The sequence below is a fragment of the Culex quinquefasciatus genome, chromosome 2 (assembly GCF_015732765.1).
Source record: "Culex quinquefasciatus strain JHB chromosome 2, VPISU_Cqui_1.0_pri_paternal, whole genome shotgun sequence".
Classification (NCBI taxonomy): Eukaryota; Metazoa; Arthropoda; class Insecta; order Diptera; family Culicidae; genus Culex; species Culex quinquefasciatus.
Genome location: NC_051862.1, coordinates 75,686,043 through 75,713,483, shown reverse-complemented (window position 1 = coordinate 75,713,483; position 27,441 = coordinate 75,686,043). Strand labels below are relative to the sequence as shown.

General features: G+C 38.6%; 1 protein-coding gene across 3 annotated transcripts in view; it reads right to left on the bottom strand.

Moving 5' to 3' along the window:
* The window catches only part of LOC6054058 (kin of IRRE-like protein 1), an 807,298-nt gene that overhangs the window by 76,655 nt on the left and 703,202 nt on the right, over positions 1 to 27,441 (bottom strand). For all 3 annotated transcript variants that reach the window (XM_038257417.1, XM_038257418.1, XM_038257419.1), the window contains one exon: positions 2,418 to 2,734. In XM_038257417.1, coding sequence (XP_038113345.1) covers positions 2,418 to 2,734 — 317 coding nt within the window. The remainder of the gene's footprint in view (positions 1 to 2,417; positions 2,735 to 27,441) is intronic.

The following is a 27,441-nucleotide window of genomic DNA, read 5'->3' as shown; positions in this document are numbered from 1 at the left end:
AAAAAGTCTACACTACTTTTGGTTATTTTTTTTGCAACGTGTAAATTGGTTCGACTTCAAGCGCATCTTTTCTTCTGTCATTCAATTTCTTGAAAGGCTGAAGCAAAACAATACAAACTCGGAGAAGAAAGTCCGTTTTTATTCAAGTGAATCGAGTAAATTCCAGTAAAATATCCGGCTTTTCGACCACCTGGAGGCGCGTTTTTTGGTCAGCACACTGCAGAACCAGACGGCAAAAGCTGCTACAGTACACCGCCGGAATACTTGCTGGCTGGGCACGGCCAAGAGTAAATTATTCCGCGTCCCAGAATGACGGAGGCGGAGGAGGAAGAGGACCAACGTTATACAGCAGCTGTAAGTTGGATTGGTGGATTGTTTGGAGCAACAACCGTCAATGGAAGCACGTCCGACTAGGACACTTCGGAAGCGTCCGAGGTCGTTCACGGGGCCAATCCGAAAAGCAATGCAAACGATCGTTATCACTAGTGTCCACCGGGTGACCTTTTTCGTCGCCCTGTTTGTACTGCGGCAAGATCTGTCAGACGCGGATCCTTGTGCGCTATCACGAGCGAAGGATGACGGCCGACTCTTTGCCGAGAAGCACTAACTCAAGAAGCACGTCCGCCTGATGCACGAAAAAATTCGTGAGTCAAGTGCCACCTGTGCCACAAGAACTTCTCCTCGCTAAACACGGTCCACACCCACATCCGGACGATGCACTTTAACATCGAGTACAACTGTGTGTACTGCGTACGAGCGTAAGTTATTTCGCGAAACCTCCTTTCTACAAAGATCCCAACCCATTTCTTCTTTTTTACAGTTACACATCCAAGCTGTACCTGCGCTACCACAAGAAGAAGCTAAAATGGCCAAAACTACCAGACGACCCAGAAGTGGACCAAAAACTACACCGTTCTTGAGCACAAACCCGGCGTCAAGGAGAGCGCCCAGCACATGAAGCTATGCAACATTTGCGGAGCCGTCGTGCAGCAAGCCTGCACACACCTCAGCAACACTTACTTCCCCAAGGAATTTTGCTGAAGCGGTGTTCTAGCACAGAGAAACGTACGAATCTCACGTGATGCAGCACGAGCACGGCAAACGACTCGTCCGCCAGGATGATGAATTAGTCAAGCAACGAAAGGGCCATGAAGGACGACACTTTGTAGCCGCGTAAGTAGTACAACACTTGATAAATCAAACAACTTTTTTTATGTTCTATGTGAAACCGATTTTTGTAACAGATTTCCCTTATCTTGCAGCGCATTCCAAATGCTCGATCCAGCCCAGCTAAACTTTTGTTGTTGTCGACCAACTTTATCGAGGATCAGGTCGCGGGAGATGGCATGGACAAGCAGCTGCACCTCAACCTTGGATGCAGCATGGGCGGTCGCCGTTGATCATCAGCTGACTGCCTTCCGCCAGGTGAGTACATTCCGTATAGTTAAAATCACCGAATTTTCTTTTGTTCCTAAACATTTTTTTGTACTTTGCTCCGTTGAATCTATAGTCCGGTGTAGTTTCGAATCACTTTGTTTATGTTTCGCAGTTCAGAAAGATTTTTTTTTATTCAATCGATGTTTGACCAAAAATGAGTTTAAATTTTTATCAATCTGAACTACGATCTTCAAAGGACTTTGAAATTTACATCGGATTCAAGATTCAGCGGAGCAAATTTTTTTTGGATTGGTAAATTTACGTATATTTCATCGGAAATTTACATGACTTGGAAATATTTTGTCTTGGCCCGTTTACATCGGATGGCATTTAAATTTACAATGAAGTTAATGTAAATTCGCATCATTAATGACGTGCACTTTTGGTACATCATAAATGATGTAAATTTACCAGATTTTTTTTTTCTGTGTAGAACATGTTTAAAAAAATATAAACTTGCGACAAACCTTACAAGTGCACCATTCAAAACTCAAAAGATGGCTTTTTTGGTGTTTAACTTTTATAGATAAAAAATAATAATGTCTGATTTTTCTGCAAGTGTCAAATTTTGCTTATTTTATTTTGAACAGTCGATCCGGAAAATCCTTCTCATTTGCCAAAAGTGTTCACAATGGATTTAAAAAAAAAAAATGTTTGCGAAAAGCTTTTTAATTATTGCTTGATATCGAAGGTCACATCTTAAATGTTTAATGATAACGAGGTTTTTACTAAATTGAATTTATAAACTTAATTGTTGTATAACAACTGAGATTTTTACGTTACTTTCAAAATTGAGAAATTGGCTTAAGTGTTCTTTGATACCATAACGTTTAATAACTCTCAATCTTTCCCAACTCACTGCAATCCAATAAATCTCGTAGTCACTTCATCACCACCCAATAAACAAACGCTCACAATGTCCACCACTCTCTCCTCAGTATCAATCAATCCCCCACCCAACTTCCATCGCCCGGACTTACCGTTTTATTGCCCAGGTTCTTGACCCTGCAGCTGAGGTACGCCGACTTGCCGACGAGGGCCGTCACGTTCCGGGGAGTCGTTTCGTCAAAGTACGGTTCCTCCCACTTGCTCACGGAACCGATGCCGACCCCCGTCGACTGGGGCACCATGCCGGGACCATCCGACTGGTGATGCTGGTTCTGAAGCTGCTGGGCCGCCGAGCCACCGCCGGCCGACGACGTGGAGGCCGCGGCCACGTACGCCCTCAGGTGCTCCAGCGGCACTGATTTATGGCCATCGATCGACGGGTTCTGCTGGATGCCGCAGCTGGTGAGGTCTGTGGAAGAGAGAGAGAGACATTGGGGGATTTAGTTGGTTTGTCTTTAAGGTGAGCTTGAGGCGTTGCTGTTCAAGTCAAAGTTTTTGTTAAGGATATTGTTTTTCTAATCAACCACAGTTCATGATTTTGAATAAGTAAAAGAATAATAAGCACCTTAGAACTCGTTTCATTACTGAGAACAACTTTATCTACAGCGAGAAAAGATAAGTACTTTCCCTTAATCGGTTTCCAAACAATTAAGATTTCTTCATAACGCACTTCAGAAAACGACCACAATTATGCCATCAATGTGCCAATTTCCTCAATAGGCCAATTCATTCCAACTTTCACCATTTTACGCCATCACTTGGTGCGGACTCCGATTCGTAAATCACCAGATGAGACCCAATTTGAAAGACCTCCGGCCGGAGTGGCTTTTCCCCCGGGGCCGGTGGCCAATTTCGTGACACATTAGGCAATCCAGCGCGCGCGCTGACACCGATAATAGAATAAAGAAGGACACTCTCTCTCTCTCGATGGCCTGTCCGATGACAAAGGAAGCCATTCCGAGTAACACCCGGGGCAAATGTTCTGCGGCTTACCGCCACCACCTCCCAGAATTGGCCATTTCCCGGCGATGATTCGGTGTGGCCATTCGCAGCCTTTGGTTCGGTTCCGTGGTCCGAGCCTAGTCAGGCTTGAAAATTAATACGTTTATTTATTTCGGCACCCTCAGTCTACGACACAGTGGAAAAATCTTGTCAAACATTTTTGGTTGAAATATTGATTTGTTTTTTTTTTATTAAATGTTTCAATATTTGTATGACCAAAACTCATTGACAAAATATTAAAAGATTTTTTCACCTGTGCACAACTAACTGACTAATAACACTTTGAGGACTCTAGAGCTTTGCTGCTGAATGAGAGAAAACGAGGTGGACAACGGAGCTTTCACGGACTCCTCTAGCCCCGCTCCACGTCCAAAATTCACCTCGAATGGGACAATGAAAGTCCGGGGCTTCCGAGGCCGAAACCTCCCCACCCAAAAAGAGTGGTCATTCCATTTATTTTTATTGCCAATCATAAATACTTGTCACGGTACGTCGAGCCCAGGAGCCACCACCGCACACGAATCGATATCTCTGGTCAGTGTGTGGCTCTATAGTCACTTGGGGACAATTGGGAGCAGGAAATTCCTACAGAATATGTATTAACCTTTTAAACAGTTTAATTATACCTATCCAAGTTATATCATAATATACAATTACTTCAGTTTTTCTTTAAAACAATTAAAAGTAATTTTTACGAATATTAAAAACCTAATCAAGCAAATAGCAAAATAAAAATCAATAATTTATTATTAACACCTTTTCCAATCAACGCATTGCATCGAAATATTTATTTAATCATGCAGGGTGTTTCTATATTAATTGATCACATTTGATCAAATTATTTGTGAGTTGTTAAAGGTCAGCGTGTTATAAGTAATGAAATTTATCGACTCTTGTGTACAAAATTCAGCTAGAAACTTTGAGGAACTCCAATGTAAAATTGATTCATGAAAAGAAAATACGCTTTAATTGTATCATAAAATTAAAGCAACAAAGCAAAACCAGCATTGAAAACTTGTAAATTTGCAGGGTATGGGACCATGCACAAACCACGTGGACACTTTTTTTGGAAATCTCAAAGCCTCCCTCCCTCCATCGTGGACAATTCCCATACAAATAAAATCTTTATTGTATGGAGCGTGGACAATCGCCAGCCCCACCTCCCCCCCCCCCCCTATGGTGGTCCACTTGGTTTATGGATAATCCCTATACTGCCGTTCTACGCATAGTTGTCCCATGTTCAAAAAAGTGCAACTGAGAAAAACGCGATTGAAATTTTTCGACCGATTTCTGTGTTTCTACGCATAATTGTCCCTTGGGTTCCTATTCGCCCTATGTGTCCCTAATCGCCCCAGTTAGCAGTTTATCACCCTTATTTGTGATCCTCTTGCTATACAACAGGTAAACAAGGCATAATGCTTAGTAAAAATAATGATTCCGTGTAAGAAAATACTTGGTGGGACAATTATGCGTAGAAATTCAACGATGGGACAAACAGACTTGATGTTGTTTTTTATGAGTTTCCGAACAAAGTACCAGATTCTATGTGTTTTTCATAAAGTACAAATCAGACTAAACTTAAAAATGGCATAAAGTATACATATACATATTTATGTTTTTGTAATCAAATAAAGACTTTTTAATCTGTTTACAAACTTAGAATTTTTGAATCAGAAAGAGACGAGAAAGTTGAAAAATAATTATAAATTCATTGGTATTTTGAAGATTTTGGATAGCTGTAAAACTGTAAACTGTAATGAAGTTACAAAGCATTTTTTGATACTTTTTGCCTAAAATTTTTGAAAATCTGGCTTGAAATTTGCGTCGCTATTAAATATTGATTGATACTCAAACGCTCGGGTAATTATTTTACCCTTATTTTTTTCTTAAAAATCTTATAACTTTGGGTATAATTGACCAATTTGGATGCTTCTGGTTGCAAAACATCCAGATTTGTCTATATTTTTAACTGGCAGATGAGGAACAAATATGGTCCACTTTTACCGGAGATATTCCGGATTCCGTTGGGATACCTCGGCCCTCCTATTTGGGTTTTTGGTCAATATAACAAAATTTATTCCACAAAACAAAGCCGCAAATGATGCAAAACTTCAAGGCATCATTCGAATACATCACTTTGCAAAAATAATTGACATGGTTAAGTCCTACGGGGCACCAGAGCCAGTTCCAGTTGGGTACCAATCGAAATCAGTTCAGTGAACCGTTTCCGGTTGGAACCTGTCCGGTGTCATGTATCTATGCAGGATGATGTATTATCATGATGTCTTGAAGTTTTGCATCATTTGCGGCTTTGTTTTGTGGAATAAATTTTGTTATATTGACCAAAACCCAAATAGGAGGGCCGAGGTACCCCAACGGAATCCGGAATATCTCACCTGACAGTTAAAAATATAGACAAATCTGGATCTTTTCAACCGGAAGCATCCAAATTGGTCAATTCTACCAAAAGTTATGAAATTTTTAAGAAAAAAATAGGGGTCAAATGACTACCCGAGCGTTTGAGTGTTCATATCAAGTTCATTGAGAAACTTGTGAGATTTATTGGTTTTTTTTTTAATTTTTTTTGTACTCGTGAAAGTTTCTGTGAGAATTTGTGGAATTTTGTGTGTGCTTTTGTGAAATTTTGTTGCTTTAAAAAAAAGGGTTGGAAATAGTGAGAGCATGTACAAATTTATTTTCGTGAGGGAATTTTTATGAAGTTATGAGAATTTGGGGTTTTTTCAAATTTGAGCAGATTTTTGCGAACTTGAATGGGAAAATAGGGGAAAATGAGTTATGAAACATAGTTCATATTGTGCTTTCCATTTCATAAGGACACAAAAATATTGTAAATAAAAGCGTAGCGCCTTAGCCCACTCGGCCAGCAGACCGATGAAAAGCTGTAAGGATAAACGCATATATGAGCTTGACATTTCGGTCAGGTAGGTTTCCCATACTGATGGGCTACATATTTCAGGGAGTAAAATCATATAAAATTGCATAAAATAATGCAATATTTATTTTACACCCAGGCCTTTTACATGCAGCTGGATTACTACTTTTTTAGCTGTGCATTGTTTTCAAAAGTTTTGTGCCCTTATGAAATGTTAGGCTCCATATTATGTTTGACATTGAGGATGTTTACATAAAATCTTTTCTAAATGTTTTTAACTCCCCCTAGCTGTGGGACCGCAAGGGAATGATGGAAAGAGAGGAATCACATCCGTATCCGTATAAATAATTTCAAGATTTTGCAGGTGTAAACCGAAAACGCGATCCAAAATTAAAATGGACGAATAAGGCTTTTAACCGCTTATTTAATTGTCGGTGTACAGGACGCCGCACTGTTAAATCATTTTCTAACGTACATTCAATTTTGCAGTCCAAACCCAGTTATTGAATTGGAAAAATATTTTTTTTTTTCAAATTTTCTTTTCTTGATTTGTGTGCACCTACGTCGAAGACCAAGATTGTTTACTTTTGCTCTTTGGTCTGACAGCTTTATCATGTATTTTGGTCTGGCCTAGGCGAGGGATAGGACACAGCACCTTCCTGTGGGACCGTAGACAAATTTGTAAAACAAATTTGATGATTCATACACTTTCTGAAACTTTATCATTGTGATGGAAAATGCTTTTCATAAAATCCTAAATTTTTTAACAGTAAAATAATTTCAATATTGTTAAGCATTTGAAGAAAACATCATTGTTTTGATATTAACGGCTTTTGCACCCAGATTTTTTGTTATAGACATTTTAGTATCTTGAAAATTTCGGGTACTATCGAAGTTCTTTTTATTTAAAGTAATTTACAACAATATTTAATTGATTTGACAATCCCGTTGTTGCAGGATTGGGTTCGTAAGTTTGACAATTTTGGAATAAGAAGACAACAACTTCCTTCTTTGCTGTGCACCCTTAATACGATTATTTTTCTGTTGTTGAATTTAACCTGGTTTTTTTAGAATAGATATTTTTCATTTATTTAAAAAAAAATCTTGATTGGAAAGAGTGAAGAGCACCGACTAAATTGTGCTCCGAATTTGTATATTTTATAACAATTTTTAATTTTTTCGTTTTTGTTTAAATGAATTGCCTAAATTTGTAATAAAAAATAGTTTTCTTCGAATTTGTGATTATTTTTAAATTTGAGAAAATTGTTGTGAAATTGTCGGAATTAGTGAGTTAACGTGTTAATTTGAGGAAAATTTTATAGTATAGGTAGATTTTTGTAGTATATGTGGAAACATGCTTTAATTAGTTTGAAAGTGTGTGTGTGTGTGTTTTTTTTTGTGTGAATTTGTTGGATTTTGTGGGATACTTTTAAAAATATAAAAAGTAGTAAACTGGAGCTGAATGATGACGTCCTTATTGTAAATATACAGTACAAAGTATTGGGAATTTGCAGAAATTTGTGAGTATTTGTGTGAATTTGTATGAATTTAAGTAGAAAATTTGTAATAATTGGAATGTGATTCATGACGGTTTGAGGGTAACTTTTTTTCAATTTTTGAGTATTTGTTGAAATTATGGAATATTTTTTGGATTTTGGATTAGGATTAAAAATATGAGTTTTCGACGGGCATTCAGAGGCTTGTTGCGGTTTGCGTACGTACTACTCGGTATATGCGTTCAAAGTTTGACAATTACTAAAAATCGGTTAAAACAAACTCAAATGGCGTCTCGGGCGTCACGTGATGTGTGATGGTAAAATTTTGATCCTTTTTAAGAAGGTTTTGTAGAAATTTTTAGAATTTTTTTGTTAATTTGAGAAATTTTGCAAATATTATAAAAAGATGTATCCACGAGATACAAACATAAAAAATATTTACGAGATTAACACACGTGAGAAAAACCCTCCACATCATCGCCGTCGTGCTTACTTGTCGTACGTACATTTGGGCCAAATTGAGTTAAGAATGCTTTTTTGTGCAGCTCACAATGCCTTACCTTTTGGCCTTCACATATCCCCAAAATTCGATTTCAATCCTGAGATATTCAATAAAAACCAAAAAACTCCGTGCATTTTAGTCACTTTACATATAAAAGTAGTTTCAATCTTGTCGTGCTATCTTGTCACTCCCTGAAAATTGATGTAAATGTGACATCTGGCCAAAGGGATTTCAAATCCGAACGCGTTTGACGCATGTACAAGTTAAACTAACGTAAACATTTGGAATTATAACTCGGGACTCCAGCAACCAACTTCAACCAAACATCGGGACAATGCACATAATGGTCAGCCAAACAAAATGTGTTTGTTATTGTTTACATTGCGTGCTGTTGTATTTGTTAATCAAGGTCAAACATTAAAACGCATTTTCTCGGAACGTAAAAATGGTGAATGCGACAAGATAGCACGACAGCGTCGACATGTAGGGATGAACAAAACAACAGATTAATGATAATGTTGATAATCTTCTCATTAAAGATACGCAGGCCAAATAATAATATGCGGTGGGCCACATTTTGCTCATGTTTTTTTCATCCCCTGGATTAAATTATATATTTTCATGTAAAAATAATGTTAAGTATGACTATGAAACTATGGTTCAGGCCATCAAACTTTTCCACTGTTTCTTTAACAATGCCAAACATTATGGTCACCACAAAAAAACGAATTTAATCCTTTCGCCGAGCACCGCACTATATCGACACGACTTCCGGAACACTACATTTTATGGGGTTTCTTAGCTTCATCCTCCCCTTGAAAAAAAATGCCGTGTTCAAAATGAAAAACTTTCCCTTAAATTGCAAAAAACCGGACGATGCTGCTTATGTGTGCGTCCGCAGTAAAATAGTGAAAATGAGATTATTCCACCCATTTTTTTTTCGGGCCTCTTTTTTTCTTTAGAACTTTGAGGACATCTGCCCTGGTGACCAGCAAAACTACGGTTTCCCCATCGGATTATTGGTTCCGGGCGGCATCGAGGCTGAACAAAAAATCCGTTTGATTAAAATTTCATAGGATTAGCTGCCGACTTGTTCGGCACGAGTTCGGTTTTTCGGACGAAGCCATTCGAAATTAGAGAGCGAGAAACACCAAAAGTCATTCCCGGGGACTTGGTCGAAAAGCCAGCAGGGGTTTCCGGAACGTGGTCCGAATGAAAATTTAATGAACCTGCTGCTGTTTTGATTTGGCAAATATGTGGCCTCTGGCGTGGGTTTTCTGATCGTGACCAAACTTTCCGGCCAGGCCAGGCTGATTGGATTTGGCTCGGATTTACTCCGAGGCCAGAAATTTACATGTGCTAAATTTGTGCCTTCCCGTCCATCAGGAATGCTAATTTAACGGCCATGTTCGATCACAGGTTGTGAAACCAATTTGCGGGAAGTTTTAGATGTTGTTCGGAACTGAGCATTCCCCCTGAACCAGCAAATTTTCACAATCTTCAAGAGGGCGAACTTCTTGAACGACTCCGATACCGTTCGATTGACTTGTTAGCGAGCTAAAACTATCACCATAAATAACCCAACAAACCCTTTGAAAGTCATCCCTCAAAGGACCAAAGTGTTTGTTCATCCAGAGGAAAATCCTTTCGGACAAATGAGTCCATCATTCTTATTAATTATTTATCGCCCCAAATTCATAAAGATGTCAAAAGGAAAGCGGGGAGTCATTCCACGAAAATGGAGGGTCCCTTAGGAAGTTAACGGTAGGGATACCATATCCTCCATGGTTATTAGGAGCATTTGAAGGAAAGTTCTAGTTCCAAAATGTTTGCTCAAGTGTGAAAGAGTGACGATGCGGAGAAGGGGATGGGTCCTGTTTGATTATCGGGATTTTGAGAGCTGCCAAGAAAGGGTTGTGAGTAATCCCCTTTGAGATACGGGTTGGAGATGGCAAAGTGATGATGAGGTAATTAAAACGCTTTGTGTGAGACGAACAACTTGCAATTGTAGTGACAAAATGATTAATTTTTCAGTCAACATTAGTTGCTCGATGAAAAAGACAATTTTTGCTTACATGACCTTTGCCGATAAGAACAGAAAGTCGTTTGATTAACTTTCTAACCAATAGTTTATTGCCAACCACTAGAAAGATGAGCCTTCTTCTTTCTCTTGAGGAAAATTCCTCATATCATAAGAGAGAGGGACTCCATTTCCCAACCCTTCTTCTCCTAGCAACAGTTCCCTTGGCTCCGCTCGATTCGCCCCAGTTCCTTCTCCAACCTCGAGATGCGTTCAGTCAGGTGTAGCCAAATTTATTGTGATTAAAATATCTCGACCGTGGCCTCCTCCCGGGGTGAAACTGTTGCTCCTTCCTGGGACCCGGGACCTCAGCCTCATTTTATATCATAATTTTCCAACCTTTTATAGATTTGCGACCCCGTTCATCACGACAAGTTACGATCGTGGGGCGTTACGTTTTCAGGTCTTCGGTGTCCCACAAAGATGATAAAAATGCACCACCATCATCATCATCGCACGTGTGCGGAAAATATAAAGTTCCCCGCGTCTTAATGACTTACGACGACCTTTGCGGTGTTGCCATCCACCCACGTGTTCAAAAGTCGTAGGATGGTGGGGGGAAGGTCAAAGGGTTATTAACTTGGCGGGTAATCGAATAAAAAAAGCCTTTTTTCGTGGAAAATCTACGATCGTCAGGGGGAGGATGAAGCGGCAGCGATAGACAAAGTGCATTTTCTCAGCATGGCTCAGTGGCTGTTCTTCCCGCCAAAGGTCAACCACAAGGATCACCACGTGGAGCCAAGGGTAAAGGGTGAGGGTTGAGTGTTGACGGATCTCATCAACGGTTTTTATGGCTATAATCGCACTGGTGGCAATGAAGAAGATGGCATAGGGGAAAGTGGGGCAAGTGTAACAAGCTAAGGAAATGCTCGTTATAACCCATTAAAAACGTGAAAAATTTGTCGGATTTTTTATAATCATCTTATTCCAGGTCTTGACTAAGACTTTGAAAGAACAGGTTTTTAAAAAATGCAGTTTTTGACTGTAAAAAACTGATTTTAAAATTTTTGATTTTCCGTGCGTTCTACTCAACTAGTGGGGAAGACGAACTAGAACTAGCCGTTGGGGCAAGAGGAACAATGCATGAAATAACATGCTAATTTGCTAACAATTGAACTGTTATCACTTAGATACATCAGATTACAATGTATTTGAAAGGTTTCTTTAGTTTTTAGATTAAAAAATAATATTTTACTAAAAATTTTATCGTTTTTACAAAAAAAAATATTACTGAGATGATAAATAGTAAATTTTCATGATATCACTATATTTTGTTTGGAAATTTTTTGTTAACAATTATTTATCAATTTTTAAGTACTTTTAAGTATTTCTTTCCCAATAAAATATGTTGTTGCAGCAATTCGTATTTTTTCCATACTAAAAATCTATATGGTACACATGCCCCACCTGAACAAGATTTTTTTAAAGCTCTCAACAACAATAACCAAAAGTTAAATCATACTTTGTAATAGGTGCAAGTCATTGGTAGGGACACTACTGATCTAGGAAAAATTGCATTTTGAAAAAAATTGCCATAAAACGAATCCTATGCCTTATTTTGTACTTTCCAAATATTATAAGAAAACAAAGTTTTTGAAAAAAAAACTTCATTAAATCTTATGCTCCGTGGCGTTTACGTCGTTTTGACGGTTATGTGGTAGTAGAATCAGCTAATTGCATTGCTAGCAACAATTCCTCATACTGGAAATAATCAAAATTGTAAAAATTACGGCCGTACGAGCGATTGTTCCTCTTGCCCCATATGGTCGTCTTGCCCAACCTTCCCCTATTGTCACCGTTAGAGCAATGTAATGGAAAACTTTAATATGATCCATTTTTGGAGTAGATATATAATTTTTGTCATAAACAGATTGATTTAAAAAAAATCAGGTTGGTAGAACTTATAAAATAAGTTGATTTTTTACTTAGGTTGACATGATTTTTTGAAAACTTTTGATTTCAAAACAATTTTAATCTGTTTACATTAGGATCCGTTGTTTCTCATTTCGCTACATTTGCATTACATTTTGCAATGCAAGCAAAAAATCCGATGGTAAAATCGCATGCAAAAATCGCATGCACATCACCTTCGTTAAAATAAACACTTAATAATACTCACTGCATGTACAATTTATGCAAACACAAAAAAAAATGCAGCTGACGGGATTCAAACCCAGCACCAACAGTAAGGACTGGTGCCTTAGCCGACTCGGCCATCAGACCGATGTAAAACCGTAAGGATAAACGCCTATATCAGCTTGACATTTCGGTCAAGTAGGTTTACCATACTGATGAGCTACATATTTCAGGACGTAAAATTAAATAAAATGCATAAAATAATGCAAAATTTATTTTACAGCCAGCACTTTGACATAGCTGTAGCTGTATTATTATGTACTATTTAAGCTGTGAGGCGAGTGGTAACGATCGTTTGCATTGTTGTTTTGAATTCTTCGTGTGTTCTCATTTCAATTCTTATTATCTTTTATAGAGTAAATTCTATAAATCATCCAGGCTATTTTCAGCGAGGTAATTTTAGATTCAATTTCAGCTGCGCATGCAATCTTTCATGCACTCTTGTTTAGTTCTGAAATTCAACTTGTATTCAATTTGTATTCTTTGTCCGATTCTTGGATTCAAGTAGGTATATCAGTCTAAGTCCTCCTCAAGCTACCAATGATTTTCCGAAAAATGGTGAAGTTTTGGAGGTTTGGTGTTTGCAGAAGGGTTGTTGCAAATAAAAAGGGACAACTTTTGGTTTGATTGAAAATTAGGCTGGTTCACGATTAGGGTGATTTTGAAAATCTAACTTTTCAGGAATATTTTTTGGATTTTTTTGTCTTCTAGAAAGTTGTTGGGCTTGCTAATCTAAGCAACTTTGTTGAAGACACCAAAATTTTATCTACGCCTTCTACGATCAAATTTATAGAAAGCATCTGAGCAATCCTTCAAAATTAGTTTTTAAAACGTGGCAATTTAGGGTTAAGTTTAGAGAAAAGTGTTGTTGTGAGTTCTTTTAGAACTCTACAAATCCAACCTTTTCATTTTTTGACAAGTCAATTTGGACTTTAGGGTCAAAAGTTACAGCCATTTTGAGGCAAAAAAGATGCAAATTTAAATCTCAAATATCCCGAAACGGCGCAGGCCAAATTTTAAGCGCCTGGTAGCTTTTGAAAGAGGAGATTCAGCACAACAATTGCTGAAACAATCTCAGGGGTGTTTTCTTTAAACTCGAGATATCTTCATTTGAAAAAGTCTAGAACCACGGTAATGTGAAATCTTTCATTTTTTAAAGGGTTAAAATGGATGATAATATACATTTTTATGTATGTTTCTATTGTGAAATTGTCTCAGGAACACGAATATGATAAAATTATCACCATAAAATGGGATCTATGTGGTCCCCGAGCAAAAATTTACAACCAAATAATTCACTAAAAGTAAAAGTGTCTATTCAATATGTTAAACTGCCTTACCCAAAGTGATCTCAGTCTCAGATGGTAGTTCCAGATGTCCCCTACAAGCTGCAGGTCGATCCGAGTTGATATCTGGATGGAACACTTTTTTATTTCAGTTTGAAAATTATGCTATTTTTTCACTAAAATTCCAATAACTCCCTTTAGAATTAACCAATTGGGATGCTCTACCCTGCATTTTGTTGCATTTTTGAAGCCCTTTAAGATGCATTTTGAATTTTGAAATTAAATTGAATTTTTCCTAAGTTATAGCCTTTTTAAGTTTTTTTTACGCTTTTGATCCTTCAAATTTATGTCCCGATTTGCCCCACTTCCCGTTGACCAAGAGTGCTCATATTTTGGCCAGATGCTAGTTTTATATGTACAAACAACCCCTGAAAATTTCAGGCAGATTGGTGAGGTCCAAACGACGTTCCATACAAAGAGGTATGCCCTGTCGGTGGACTCGCTCTTAAGTAAGGTTTTCTATATATTTTTTATCACTTCTTCGCGCGATACAGATTTTTGGACAGCTGTCAAATATGTATAGAGAACTGAATGGTCGAACCAATGATAAAAAATGTTATCTTTGGACTTAGGAAAGGCACCAAACAAAAGAAAACAGGTAAACTCAAACATGCAAAAAATAAAATTTAAGGAAAAGTTGCCGTTTTTGTAAATAATTGCTCTCTACGCGGATAGAAGTCCTGCAAGCAAATCCGGTAACTCAGTGTTGTCGAATTCGTCAACCTTGAAATGTTTCCAAAACCGTTAACATTTGGTTTGATTTTGGGAAATATGTTGTTGATTTTGAAATCATTTACATCGAAATCGACAAGAAAGGTGCTGATTTTGAAAACATTTCAATGTTCACAAATTCGACAACAAAGAGTTACCGGATTTGCTTACAGAATTTCTATCCGTGTATTAGCACCATTGAAGGTTGAAATTACGAGAAGTTGTTTTTATAAAGGGCAATTGTTTTTCTTTGAAAATATATATTTTTGAAACTACTCTAACATGTATAGGACCACTCTAATGGCCTGATAAAAAATGTCTATTTAATTGGAAAAAGGATCGTCTAACTTAAATTGGGACAATCCAAAAAAATCTTTGCGATCGTCATTCTCAGAGAAAAATAAGCGAGGTTGGACCACTTTCTGGAACACAAAACCAGAGGGGCGGGAGCTACGATGGGTCTTTTCTGGCCCTGACGAAGCAAAGGCCTCCTGTTTTCTTCTAAATTTACGAGCGAACTCACATAAAAGAGCGCTGCATAATGAGCCCGCATGAGAAAATAAATTACCGTTTTGCTTGCCGTACCTCGGGCGGTGGATTTAAAGCATTTCCCGGGAAGGTCTTTTCTAAGTTTGCTTAAGTTGAGACAGTCGGTCAGGTTTTGAAACAAGAGTTTTTTTACTATCCAAAATTAATTTCAAATTCTAAACAGTAACAGCTTGAAGTTCAACAAGCACGCGATGCACTTCAACGAGCACAATATGGCTTATGAAGCAAACTAGAATACCCAGCAGCAGCACTTCAATATTTGATATTGGACAATTCCGAAACATTGAATATTTATTTGCGCTACGATCGATGGACAATGGCAACGGTTCATGCTGGCAGCACTGCCGTTGCTGTTGCTGCTGCATCTGTTGCCGGTTGGATGCACCATTTGCATACGAATCATAATTTGAGTGCAGTGCAGTAGATATGGATGGTGCCTTTAGTACCAGAAGAAGCAGCAGCAGCAGTAGCAGTTCCTCGGGGAGAAACTGATGGAATATGACCAAATCGATGACGCTCGAAGCATTTCAGCGAGGAGCAATTTATGGATCGGTGGCTTTGATAGATGGAAAACAAATTGAATTTAAATTTTGTGGAAAATGGAGAAATTTAGCGGAATTTTTATACATGAAACGACTTCCAGCGTAATATTCAATACTCACGATATTCATTAGAAAGTTTATCAAAATTCATTTGGCAGTGCTGTAAATTTTTGAAAAAAGGGAAAAAATCAAATTTGCAATCCAAAAAAGTGTTCAACATCAAAATATCTCCAATTTTTTTTTTTAATTTTTCAGTTCAATCCTGAAATTAGAAAACACTTTAAGACCCTTATTTTAAACATTTCCAAATGTCAGGGGTGATCAAAATATCTTGAAAATATTTTTTTTTTGCAATTCCGTCGTGAAACTTTTCACTTTTTCTGTCATTCTTGAGCTACGAAACAGCCTACTTTTCTCTACCAAAAAAAAAAAAAAAAAAAAAAAAACAGATTCGAATAGGAACACTTTTTAAAGCAAATGCAAAAAATTTCTACCTTTCAGCACTAAAATGCATGCTGAAAAATTCGTTAATTTACTTCAACATGCAAAGTGTTAAAGATATTTAATTTTATTCAGTGTATTTTCTAATAGCAAATTTGATTTTAAAACCTTGAGTAAAATCATTTGTCGTTAATTTTCAAACGTTTTTTTTGGCAACATTACCACATGAATTTTGCGTAGCTTGTGTTGTACATTTAAAGATGCCATTTTTGTCATCTGAAACATTTCCAAAAAAGATTATTTTCAAAAATGGTTTAACTGCACAACAAAAAATTTTTTTGTTGTGAATTCAGATTAAATAAACAGTTTTTTAAGAGTTTATTTTTATGAATGAATTGCCAACTAAGAAGAGATCCTGCCAAACAAAGCTTTCTGCTGAATGGTTTTCTGCTGAACGACTTATTCGGCCCAATGAGTTATTCTGCCATTTGTACTATTCCGCTCAACGACATTCTGCCAAACGACTTATTCGGCCTAACGAGTTATTCTGCCATTTGTACCATTCCGCCTAATGACATTCTGCCAATTGATTTTCTGCCGAACAAGCTTTTCTGCCAAACGTATTTTCTGCCGAATGACCTTTTCTGCCGAATGACCCATTCCGCCGATTGTTTTTCTGCCGTTCGGCTTTCCGCCGAATGTCATTCTGCCGAATAATTTTCTGCCGAATGGCCCAGTCCCGCTGCTTGGGGAGTGGGAGCTCGTCCCCCCAACGACGAAACCTGCTAGCATCTCGACGGCTATGGATTTGGACGGCGCATGAGAAACTCGGTGAGCTCATTCTGAATTTGTGATGGTGTATTGGTGTTGGTTTTTATGTGTAGGTAGTCGTGTAGTGTGAGTGCGAAAATGAGAATGAGAGAGTGTGGTTGGTTGAATCTTTACTGTCACTTGAATGGATCATGGTTTTTTCGTTGTGGCAAGGTTGGTTTAAAACTTGCATACAACATTTTACTTTAATGTGCACTTGTAAAATAAATGATCATGTTTTAATCAAAAGCAGATGATATAATTAAATTTCAATGCTAAAATTATTCAACGCAAATTTTCTATCAATATTTATTCAATTTTGTGCGAAAATTGAGGCGCTTTTTATTAGCCAAAATGAATGACAAATGGAACACTTGAGCAAAAAATAATTAAATAGTTTTCAAAATGATTCATTAATGTATGAAGAATGGTGTGATTGTGTTGTTGTTACAATAGTTCAAATTTTCAGCCATTTAGGGAAAAAAATCTACAATTGATTCACAAAACTACGCGTATCTCGTTCGAATCTGATAGGTCGTTGAACCGGAATGCTTGTTCTTTCACTCGCTGCAATTGCATTTTCCACCATTCAAAATAAGATTTAGTAGAATTAATCAATAATTAATGTTAAAGTACTTAACAGAGTAGTGCGGTGCCTGTGTGGACGCTCAGTCCTGTTTTTTCGTGTTATTTTCCGTCTCTTTTGTGTCGCTGTTCGAGTGCATGGGGTGATTGGGTTTCTTCTTCTTCTTTTTTCATTTATTTTTTGTTCGCGCGTTCGTTGACCGATGAATTTTATTTTTGTTCTCTTTATATAGTTTTCGATAGAAACGATCCGATTTTTGTTATTTGAGACAAGCAAGTCGTATTGCTGGATTAAGTCCTTTCCATATCATCGAGGATCGGAAGGCACGTCGACGGATATGTTTTAAGGCTTATGATATAAAATAATTTTAATGAATGAAGCCCTTCCTACATCATCGTTGATCGGAAGGCACGCCGACGGAGAATTTCGCGGTCGCGGTCGAATTAATACTATATTTAAATCCCTAGATAGGTATCTTTCCGCAGCCGGCTGCCTAAGATTTTTAAAATTTCAACCAATAAACAATTGCTTATGGTCGCATCACCTACCACAGTGAATCCTGACCTCATACCCATCTTACTAACCCCTCAAAACTCATGTGATACTTTGTCGGAGACGCAGTCGATTTGGCAGTCCCATCACTCAAGTATCGGACTAACATTCCCATCCACTTCCCCGTGTCTTACCACTGGTCGTGGCCGGCGTCGGTATTGATCAGCACGATAGGGACCTTTGAAAATTGCGAAGGGGTGATGATTGGTTCCTACTTTTCATCTGTGGTCCACGGAGCAATGTTTGGGGGTCCTGGTCAATAACGAAGTAGCAGCTACGGGTAGACACCAATGCAAGTTGCAAGTTGCAAGTTTATTTTTATGAATGAATTGGTTCTCAAGGTACAGGTTTTTGATAAATTAAATAGCCTTTTTTTGTTGACAGCTGTCTTATCTCATATCTCATTTGACATCACCAAAAAAAAAGCTGCTGAATTCATCGTCCATAAAACATAAACTATTTCAAACACTTTTAATGCCGGCTTCTAGGCAAACATTCAGGCAAATTAATTCAATTGCGCTTGCTCCCTTCCTTAGAATGCAAGTAAGCTTTAGTACTCTTTCCCCCTTTTTCTCATCCAGCCCAGATTATGAAAGTAGAAAAAGCGCTTTTCCAAGCTCGTGAGAAAACCACCCTTCCCCCTTTTGAGAAGAAGAATAAACTGTCAGCCAAAGACGACATTTTTGTTCAAACTCGTTTTTTTCACTTTCAAACGCTTAAAACACACTGCATCTGTATGCAAAGGAAGGACTTTTAAAATATTTCAACACCACGAAGAAACGTGCACGTTCAGTGGAATAATTTTAGCGTGTAAGGATTTTTTTTCCTCCCAAACGGTAACGCCCAAGGTGTATGCAACCTGCTGGGCGCAAACAGCGCACCATCTAGCGCCAGAAAGGTAAATTAATTGAATGAGAAAAAGAATCGTGTATTTTTCTAAAGAAAGATGAAACGCAGTTCTTGGGGAAATGCTGAAGGATCATCTTTTTTTGCAACCTGAAGTGGCTTTTCTCTCAAGAAATGAAGCACATTTTTTAATGCCGGCCTTTTCCCGGGGCTGCATAATTCCTGGCTTAAGATTAAATGCGCTGTAATCTAGTTGCCTATCGAAAGGCGTTTGTTCCGTAGCTTTTAACCATCTTTCCAGAACTCGCAACAGATGGCAGCAGCGCGCAAACAAGCATTCTGCGGATGTCGTCGAGTCAATCACCCACAACATTTGTAGTTGACCCCCCTGCCTCACCCTTTCTCAGTTCAAGTGAAGGACATTCATCACCCGGTCCCAAGTGGCGCCATCTCGGGAAAGGATGGGGCGGGGAAGCAAAAATGTCACGAACGGCGTGAAAATAATGAACGCTGAAGTTTTACATGCACTTAAATTAGTGTCGTACAAGAAAGGCACTGGTTGGTGTCTTCCCTTAAGAAGAAAAGTTTGTGGAAGGGTTTGCGTAGGACTGGAGGGGGGAGGGGGTTGCCTGTGCATTAAGACCCGAGAACATCACTTTCAAGACGACGAGGACGACGACGGGGACGACATAAATAATCAGCATAATTTTAAGGAAAGTGACAGAGTCCATTGCTTATCTTGGTGATCTTAAAGAAAAGAAGTTGGCGTTGGCCAAAAGAGGAAGGGAGATCTTGTAAGCTAAGTAGTAATGACATCGCCCACGGACTCCGAGTTTGTGTTCTTGGGCTCTCGGCTTCTCGGCGGGTTGACTCCTTTTGACCGTGGAATCACGCGACGAGCGTCGTTACGTGTTGCTGGATGGTCAAACGGAGCTTGCCGGAAAGTATCTTTGAAAAGAAACAAACTAAACTTAATTGCAGCAAAAGGTTGGTGCGTGGAAGTTTGTGCAGTTTGGATACATTTCTAATGAATGTTGTTGTTGATTTTATTAAGGGAAGATTTACCCTATGGATCATTCGAGCAATTATATAACAAAACAGGAAGTGGATTTTATTTGTATTTTTTATTTGGATCAAACATTGTGGGGGCCTTCCCTGTGACCATAGAAGCTAATTTGTCATTGGCTCACCCATACAAGTCTCCATACAATTTTGGCTGCTGTCCATACAAAAATGGTAGGTAGGTAGGTTCAAACACCTGTAACTTTTGAGTGAATTTTCAGATCATTTTGGTGTTTTGGGCAAAGTTGTTGGTATTGTTGAGGACTACTGAGAAAAAAATAAGTACACGGAAAAAAATTGCTGATTTTTTCATTAAGGCCGTTGCAAATATTTTTCAAAGTTTTTGGCGCCCCCCCCCCCCCTTCAAAATTGGTCTGAAAAATCAGGGGGCAAAAAATATTTTTTAAAAAATCTTCAAAATTTTGATGAAAACAGAAGTCAAATTTTTGTCTTACGTGCATTTTGGGCCAAATTGAGTTAACCCTCTACTGCCCAAATTATTTTTTTCGAAAATTTTTATTTTTCCCGTGTTCATGAGGTTATTTTGAGCAACTTTTGTTCTACGAAAAACTTTACTTCTCTTGTTTTATGTTTTTCTTGTTTCATTTTTAGTATTTTAATTTGCATTTATCTTGTTTAGTTTATGTTTGTTTTTGGTAGTATTTGGCCTATTCTACCACCTAATATAATTACATTTTGCCTATCTAATTTTTTCACGATTTTGCAGTCACTTTTTCTATTTTTTGCATGTTTTTCACATTTTTTGCTTTAGAATGACACCATCATTATTTAAATTGCAAAAAAATGCGTAGAGGCATAGTCTGGGATACTACAAAAAATACTGCATACTTCTTTTTACTGAAAATATAGAAAATGTTACTAAAAAACACAGCCAAAGTTGACCCCTAAAAAAATGACATTTTTAAAAACATTGGCAAAGTCACATAAAACAAGTTAAACTTCCAACCCTGAATTTTTCAAAAATTTTAAGAGTTCTTCTTTCTAATGCTTTTTAAAGATCAAAAATCGGTTGGAAATTTGATTTTTGGCGATTTTTTAGATCGAAGCCCGTCTAGAGGCGAGGTTAGGTTGTAGAGGGTTAAGAACGCCATTTTGTGCAGCTCACAATGCCTCACCTTTTGACCTTCACAGATCTCCAAAATTCGATTTCAATCCTGAGATATTCAACAAAAACCGAAAAAAACTCCGTGCATTTTTGTCACTTTACATATGAAAGTAGTTTCAATCTTGTCGTGCTATCTTGTCACTCTATGAAAATTGATTTAAGTGCGACAAAAGGCCAAAGGGATGTCAGGCCAGGAAAGTCAGGATGCGTTTGTCGCACGTACATGCTAGACTACCGTAAACATTTGTAATTATAACTCGGGACTCTAGCAACCAACTTCAACCAAACTTTGGGACAATGCACAGAATGGTGAGCCAAACAAAACGTGTTTGTTATTGTTTACATTGCGTGCTCTCATTTTTGAATATTCAAGGTCAAACATTAAAACGCGTTTTTCTCGGAACGTCAAAATGGCGGGTGCGACAAGATAGCACGACGACGTCGAATTATGGCAAAACAACTGGGCAGGTGTAAAATGAATTTTTTAAACACTATGTTAATTCAAATGTTGAAACCATGACTTGTAAATTCAATGTTTACCTTTTTATTTTTTTGATTATCATTTTTAAAACATGTACTGGGGTAGGCCACACAAAGTCCATGCACTATTTTGGAGAAAAAAATTGTAACAGTGTTCAGAAAAAAAGTTACGATAAAAATTCTTAGTTTAAATTCTGGGGTGACTATGATAGTCATAGTTTTCCTTGTTAAAATCATATTTAAGATGTTCAAACTTTATTTGTACGTTAAATGTACTTAGTGATGGTACATTTAACGTACAAATAAAGTTTGAACATCTTAAATATGATTTTAACAAGGAAAACTATGAGTAGCTGATATAGTTTTTAAGAAAAAAAATCAATGTTTATTAGGGTGGGTACGTTTTTCAAAAAGTTCTCGTATCAAGTTTTAGTATGGTTCCCCTTGTAGGGCATGCCCATAGGGACTTTCATGCCACATATCAGCTCATTTGGTTGTAAACTGGCTGCGCGCATCAGGAATAAAGTTTACATGGGAATTACTATGGGAAATTGGAACTTTTTGTTCAAACGCTCCTACAGGTCTGGGAAAATCACGCGCCAACTTCTGATATGGTCAGGTCTAAGGGGAATGGTCTGGAGAACAGTTTTCCCGAACAGAGCATATGGATTCGTTGTCCCCAGACCTGGCGCATCGGCAAACAATCCGATGTCTCCGGAAGCAACGGTTTTCCCTCAAAAAGCATCAAATTTTTCTTAGCATGCTATGAAAGTTTGATGAACACCGCGACGCCATACGTCAGGCAGCTACAACGTGTTTAAAATTCTTGCAAAAAAGGAGGGACATTTTAAGTGACCCCCCCCCCCCACGTTCAGTTGTTCATGTTGGACTGGCATAGCCATATTTTGTGCACAATGTTTTTATTTTTATTGATTTAGGTTGAAATAGGTTAAGAATAACAAAAAAACTAACCTAATCCACCTATGTGGTTGATGTCTTTCTCACTTTTTACCAACAATGGGTGATATGATAATTTTGAATACAAGATTCATCTAATTTTCTTAGATTCAGAATAAAAAAGTACACAAATATCACTAAATGGTCATTACATGATACAGGGTTGCCAGATCTTCAAACCTTTAGACAAGTTTGAAAAGGTTTCAATTACCGAATCTAAACACAAAAAAGTATTTCTGATTGTTACGTCATTTATGATGTAACACTTTTGACCGCATTAAACATTTAAATTCAAATGCAATTTGATGTAAATTTGCAACAAATTATACGTAAAAACATTATTTTACGTGTGATTCAACCGTTTACATCTAATCTCAAGTTAACATCAACTGATTTTACATGTGATTCATTTTTTCCGTGTCGAGTAAATTCACATATTTTTTTCTGTGTACGATGGGACATTTAAGTGAGATCCGGCCTCAAACAAGTTCATAAATATCACTCAACTGTTCCATGTTCGCATAAATGTCCCGTATGCAAAAACAGCAAGCTGAGAAAAACGCATTTGAAATTTGTCCCATACATAAGACTACGTGTTAAGTTTTCGCGAAAAAACTGGATTTCCTCCTGATTTCTAGAACAAAGTACTGGATGTTATAGGCTCTTTTGAAAAAGCACACGATTTTGAACCAAACTGCATCAAATACTCGAAATCGATGAAAATGCTTATGGGTCATTTATGTGATCAGGGGCAGTTAAGTGGTCATAATTTGAGACAGGGTTGCCAGATCGTCAATGTGTTGGACTCGTATGAAAGTTCAGTTTGGCCTAAATCGGTTGCTGAGAAAACTGAGAGACAATTTTGGTAACACACATAACACATACAAACAGACAGACATTTGTTTAGTTCTCGATTCTGAGTCGATAGGTAAACTTGAAAGGTGGGTCTACGAACTTTATGTTAAAAAGTTCATTTTTAGAGCAGGATTATAGCCTTACCTCAGTGAGGAAGGTAAAAGTATACTGATTTACATATTTAATGCTCTAAATTCGATTCAGATGGTAGTCCCAGTTTGTATGAGTTTGTGCTAGTGACCTAAAGTGAGATTATGGATTATTTGAAAGATATGTGCTATACAAAAAAATTAACTCTTAATATTAAGATCTTTACGTTTCTTTTTTTTATCTGGGTTTCTAATATTTTTTTTTTTTTTGCAATTGAATCTAAATATTGAAATTACCGATTAGAAACATAAAAAAGTAACGTCAATGATAAAAACGAAACTGCTTCAAGCTGTACTTCCTAGATGTAACTTATCTGTAACAACACCTTTGAACCGGACACGTATGGTCCAACCCTTATATTTTTTTCAAGACAGCGGGATATTCCCAAAGGGGTAACATATACCATTGAAGCATCCAGTGTCCATTGACGAAAACGACATTGTTCCAGCCGGTACGCGTCATGATGCTTTTTCTTCCAACTCTTCACACCTAAAGTCTCAAGCTAAAGAAATAGGGGGAATGTGTATAGAAGTTCTCAAGGTTGGAAGAGTAGGTGTTAGAGACAGACTTTTCTTTTTTAAAACTTCTTGTAACAATGGAAAATATAGCCTAAAATTATATTTCAAACCAAAAAAGAGTTGCTTTTCAAAAGTTTTTTTTAATAAATGTTGAAGCAAAGGAAGCATTAGGGTTAACCCACCCTGGAACCTCCTAAAGGAGTAAGGGTTAGCTTTTGTCTCAAAGCCAAGATACTGTAACGCCGTTTGATCTCATCCTCAAACGACAACGTCCGCTCCCCGTAAATGCCCGGAAGGAATTTCAAAGCCCTCTTGGAAGTCAGTCGAGGGCAAAATTATGGAAAACAATCAAGGTACGGCTACGTGGGTTGTTCAAAGGATTTTTTCTCACCAGGAAAAACATGGCTGCGACGAAGGGCTTGTGTGTGTATCCTTTTTGAAAAAGGGTTCAACAAACCCCGAGTGTGGGGACGGATAACAGTTTTCCCACCTGGACAACTTTTCCTGAGCTTTTCCACAGGTGGTGCCAGGCATTGGAACGTGACTGGGTTGGATTGCGCGACGCGAGTGCTAGTTTTTCGGGAAATCCTTTGTGGAAAACTTTGGCGTGTGTGTGTGTGTGAGTGCTTTTCCCGAGTGTGCACCCGGTGGTAATATTTTAGGGGAAAAAGTTTTTGTGTTTGTTCTTGAATTATAGCGTCACTTTGCCATAAATTACGCGCGCTTTCCCGGAAAGAAAAGTGGGAGGAAATGAAGTGGAGAGTGGGAAGAGGAAGTTGTTAAGACCTAGGAGGTAGTTATACGTACAAAAGGATGTGATTAACACGGTTTACTATTTGTCACATGTAACGTGAATGAAAAAAAAAAAAAAAGGTGCAGGTGGTTATGTTACACATGACCAGTATGACAAAGAACTTTGCAAGATGATTGTTGAAATTTTCGATTAGAATGTCCGGTCCAAATTCCCCCCCTTATAATAACCGTCCTATCGAACTAAGGGGACGGAAATTGCAAGTGGAGCTGAAATAGAAATCGAAGTGAAATCAATTTATATTCCTTCACAACTCGAAAGTTACCAAGATGCGGGAATGTTTTTGCAAGGCTGTTGCTAGCAATCGGCGGCAGTAAAGGAAATTTGAACAGCAGACATTAAAAACTACCCCTTACAGGGCTCTTAATGATTACGAGATAGTTATTCTAAATTTCCAGAAACAGATTTTCACAGTGGCACAAAAAAAAATGTGCATCGCAGTAGTCTATTTATTACTTCCTGCCTAATAAGCAATATATTTTAACTGCTTAATTTCAGATAATGGCCAAATGCAACTTTTTATTTCCAGTATCAAAAATCATAAAGTTTGATACCCATATTGCCCCAACTCTTACGGTCCGGCAAATGTCCCCCCATCGGAACATCCGCGGGGCCTCCGGCCACTCCGGATTGTGGTCACTACTGCCAAAATGTCAAATTTCATGTCCGGTATCAAAAACCATAAAGTTTGATACACATATTGCCCCAACTCTTACGGTCCAGCAAATGTCCCCTTATCGAAACATCCCCGGGGCCTCCGGCCACTCCGGATTGTGGTCACTACTGCCAAAATGTCAAATTTCATGTCCAGTATCAAAAACCATAAAGTTTGATACCCATATTGCCCCAACTCTTATGGTTCCGCAAATGGATTGTGGCCACTACTGCCAAAATGTCAAATTTCATGTCCGGTATCAAAAACCATAAAGTTTGATACCAATATTGCCCCAACCAGGCCTGCAAAATGTTTCCAACCCAGCGTACACATGAAGCAAACCAAAATGTCAGTTCACTGCTAGCATGTGACTGTAAGCCTACTGTGTCCGTTCAACCACTGCCGCCTGACTCGTGCCGGTCGGCTGCTGGAGAATGAGAGACGTGAAAAAATGAGCTACACTCACTCAATTCGTGTCGTATGACTGACTCGTAAAATCCTCTCTAAACACTATTTTGACTATTTTTAAACAATTGAATGGTTCTAGACTGTGCAAAACACTTAAAACAACCATAACTTATATTCAAAATTACATTTCCACGCATAAATACCAACTTTTTGTGTAAAAACTTGTTTCTTTATGTGTGTGCGTGCAACGTCGAATGAGCGTTGGTCGACTACTGCCTCGCATTGCAGCTGCTCAGTGAGCTAGGGCACTCACGACTGAGTCGGGTTTGTTTATGTCACGGTTTTGCGGTTCAGTGAATGAATCTGAAAAAATCGTGTATGCGTCGCCGATTTTCGCGTCAGGACCCCTGACATTTTCAGCTCTGGCCCCAACTCTTACGGTCCAGCAAATGTCCCCCCATTGGAACATCCGCGGGGCCTCCGGCCACTCCGGATTGTGGTCACTACTGCCGAAATGTCAAATTTCATGTCCGGTATCAAAAATCATAAAGTTTAATACCCATATTGCCCCAACTCTTACGGTCCGGCAAATGTCCCCCCATCGGAACATCTGCGGGGCCTCCGGACACTCCAGGTGGTGGCCCCTACTGCCAAAATGTCAAATTTTATGTCCAGTATCAAAAACCATAAAGTTTGATACCCATATTGCCCCAACTCTTACGGTCCGGCAAATGTCCCCCCATCGGAACATCCGCGGGGCCTCCGGCCACTCCGGATTGTGGTCACTACTGCCAAAATGTCAAATTTCATGTCCGGTATCAAAAACCATAAAGTTTGATACACATATTGCCCCAACTCTTACGGTCCAGCAAATGTCCCCTTATCGGAACATCCGCGGGGCCTCCTTGCCACTCCAGGTGGTGGCCACTACTGCCAAAATGTCAAATTTCATGTCCAGTATCAAAATCCCTAAAGTTTGATACCCATATTGCCCCAACTCTTATGGTTCCGCAAATGTCCCCCCATCGGAACATCCGCGGGGCCTCCGGCCACTCCAGGTGGTGGCCACTACTGCCAAAATGTCAAATTTCATGTCCGGTATCAAAAACCATAAAGTTTGATACCCATATTGCCCCAACTCTTACGGTTCGGCAAATGTCCCCCCATCGGAACATCCGCGGGGCCTCCGGCCACTCCGGATTGAGGCCACTACTGCCAAAATGTCAAATTTCATGTCCGGTGTCAAAAACCATAAAGTTTGATACCCATATTGCCCCAACTCTTACGGTCCGGCAAATGTCCCCCCATCGGAACATCCGCGGGGCCTCCGGCCACTCCGGATTATGGCCACTACTGCCAAAATGTCAAATTTCATGTCCGGTATCAAAAACCATAAAGTTTGATACCCATATTGCCCCAACTCTTACGGTCTGGCAAATGTCCCCTTATCGGAACATCCCCGGGGCCTCCGGCCACTCCAGGTGGTGGCCACTACTGCCAAAATGTCAAATTTCATGTCCAGTATCAAAATCCCTAAAGTTTGATACCCATATTGCCCCAACTCTTATGGTTCCGCAAATGTCCCCCCATCGGAACATCCGC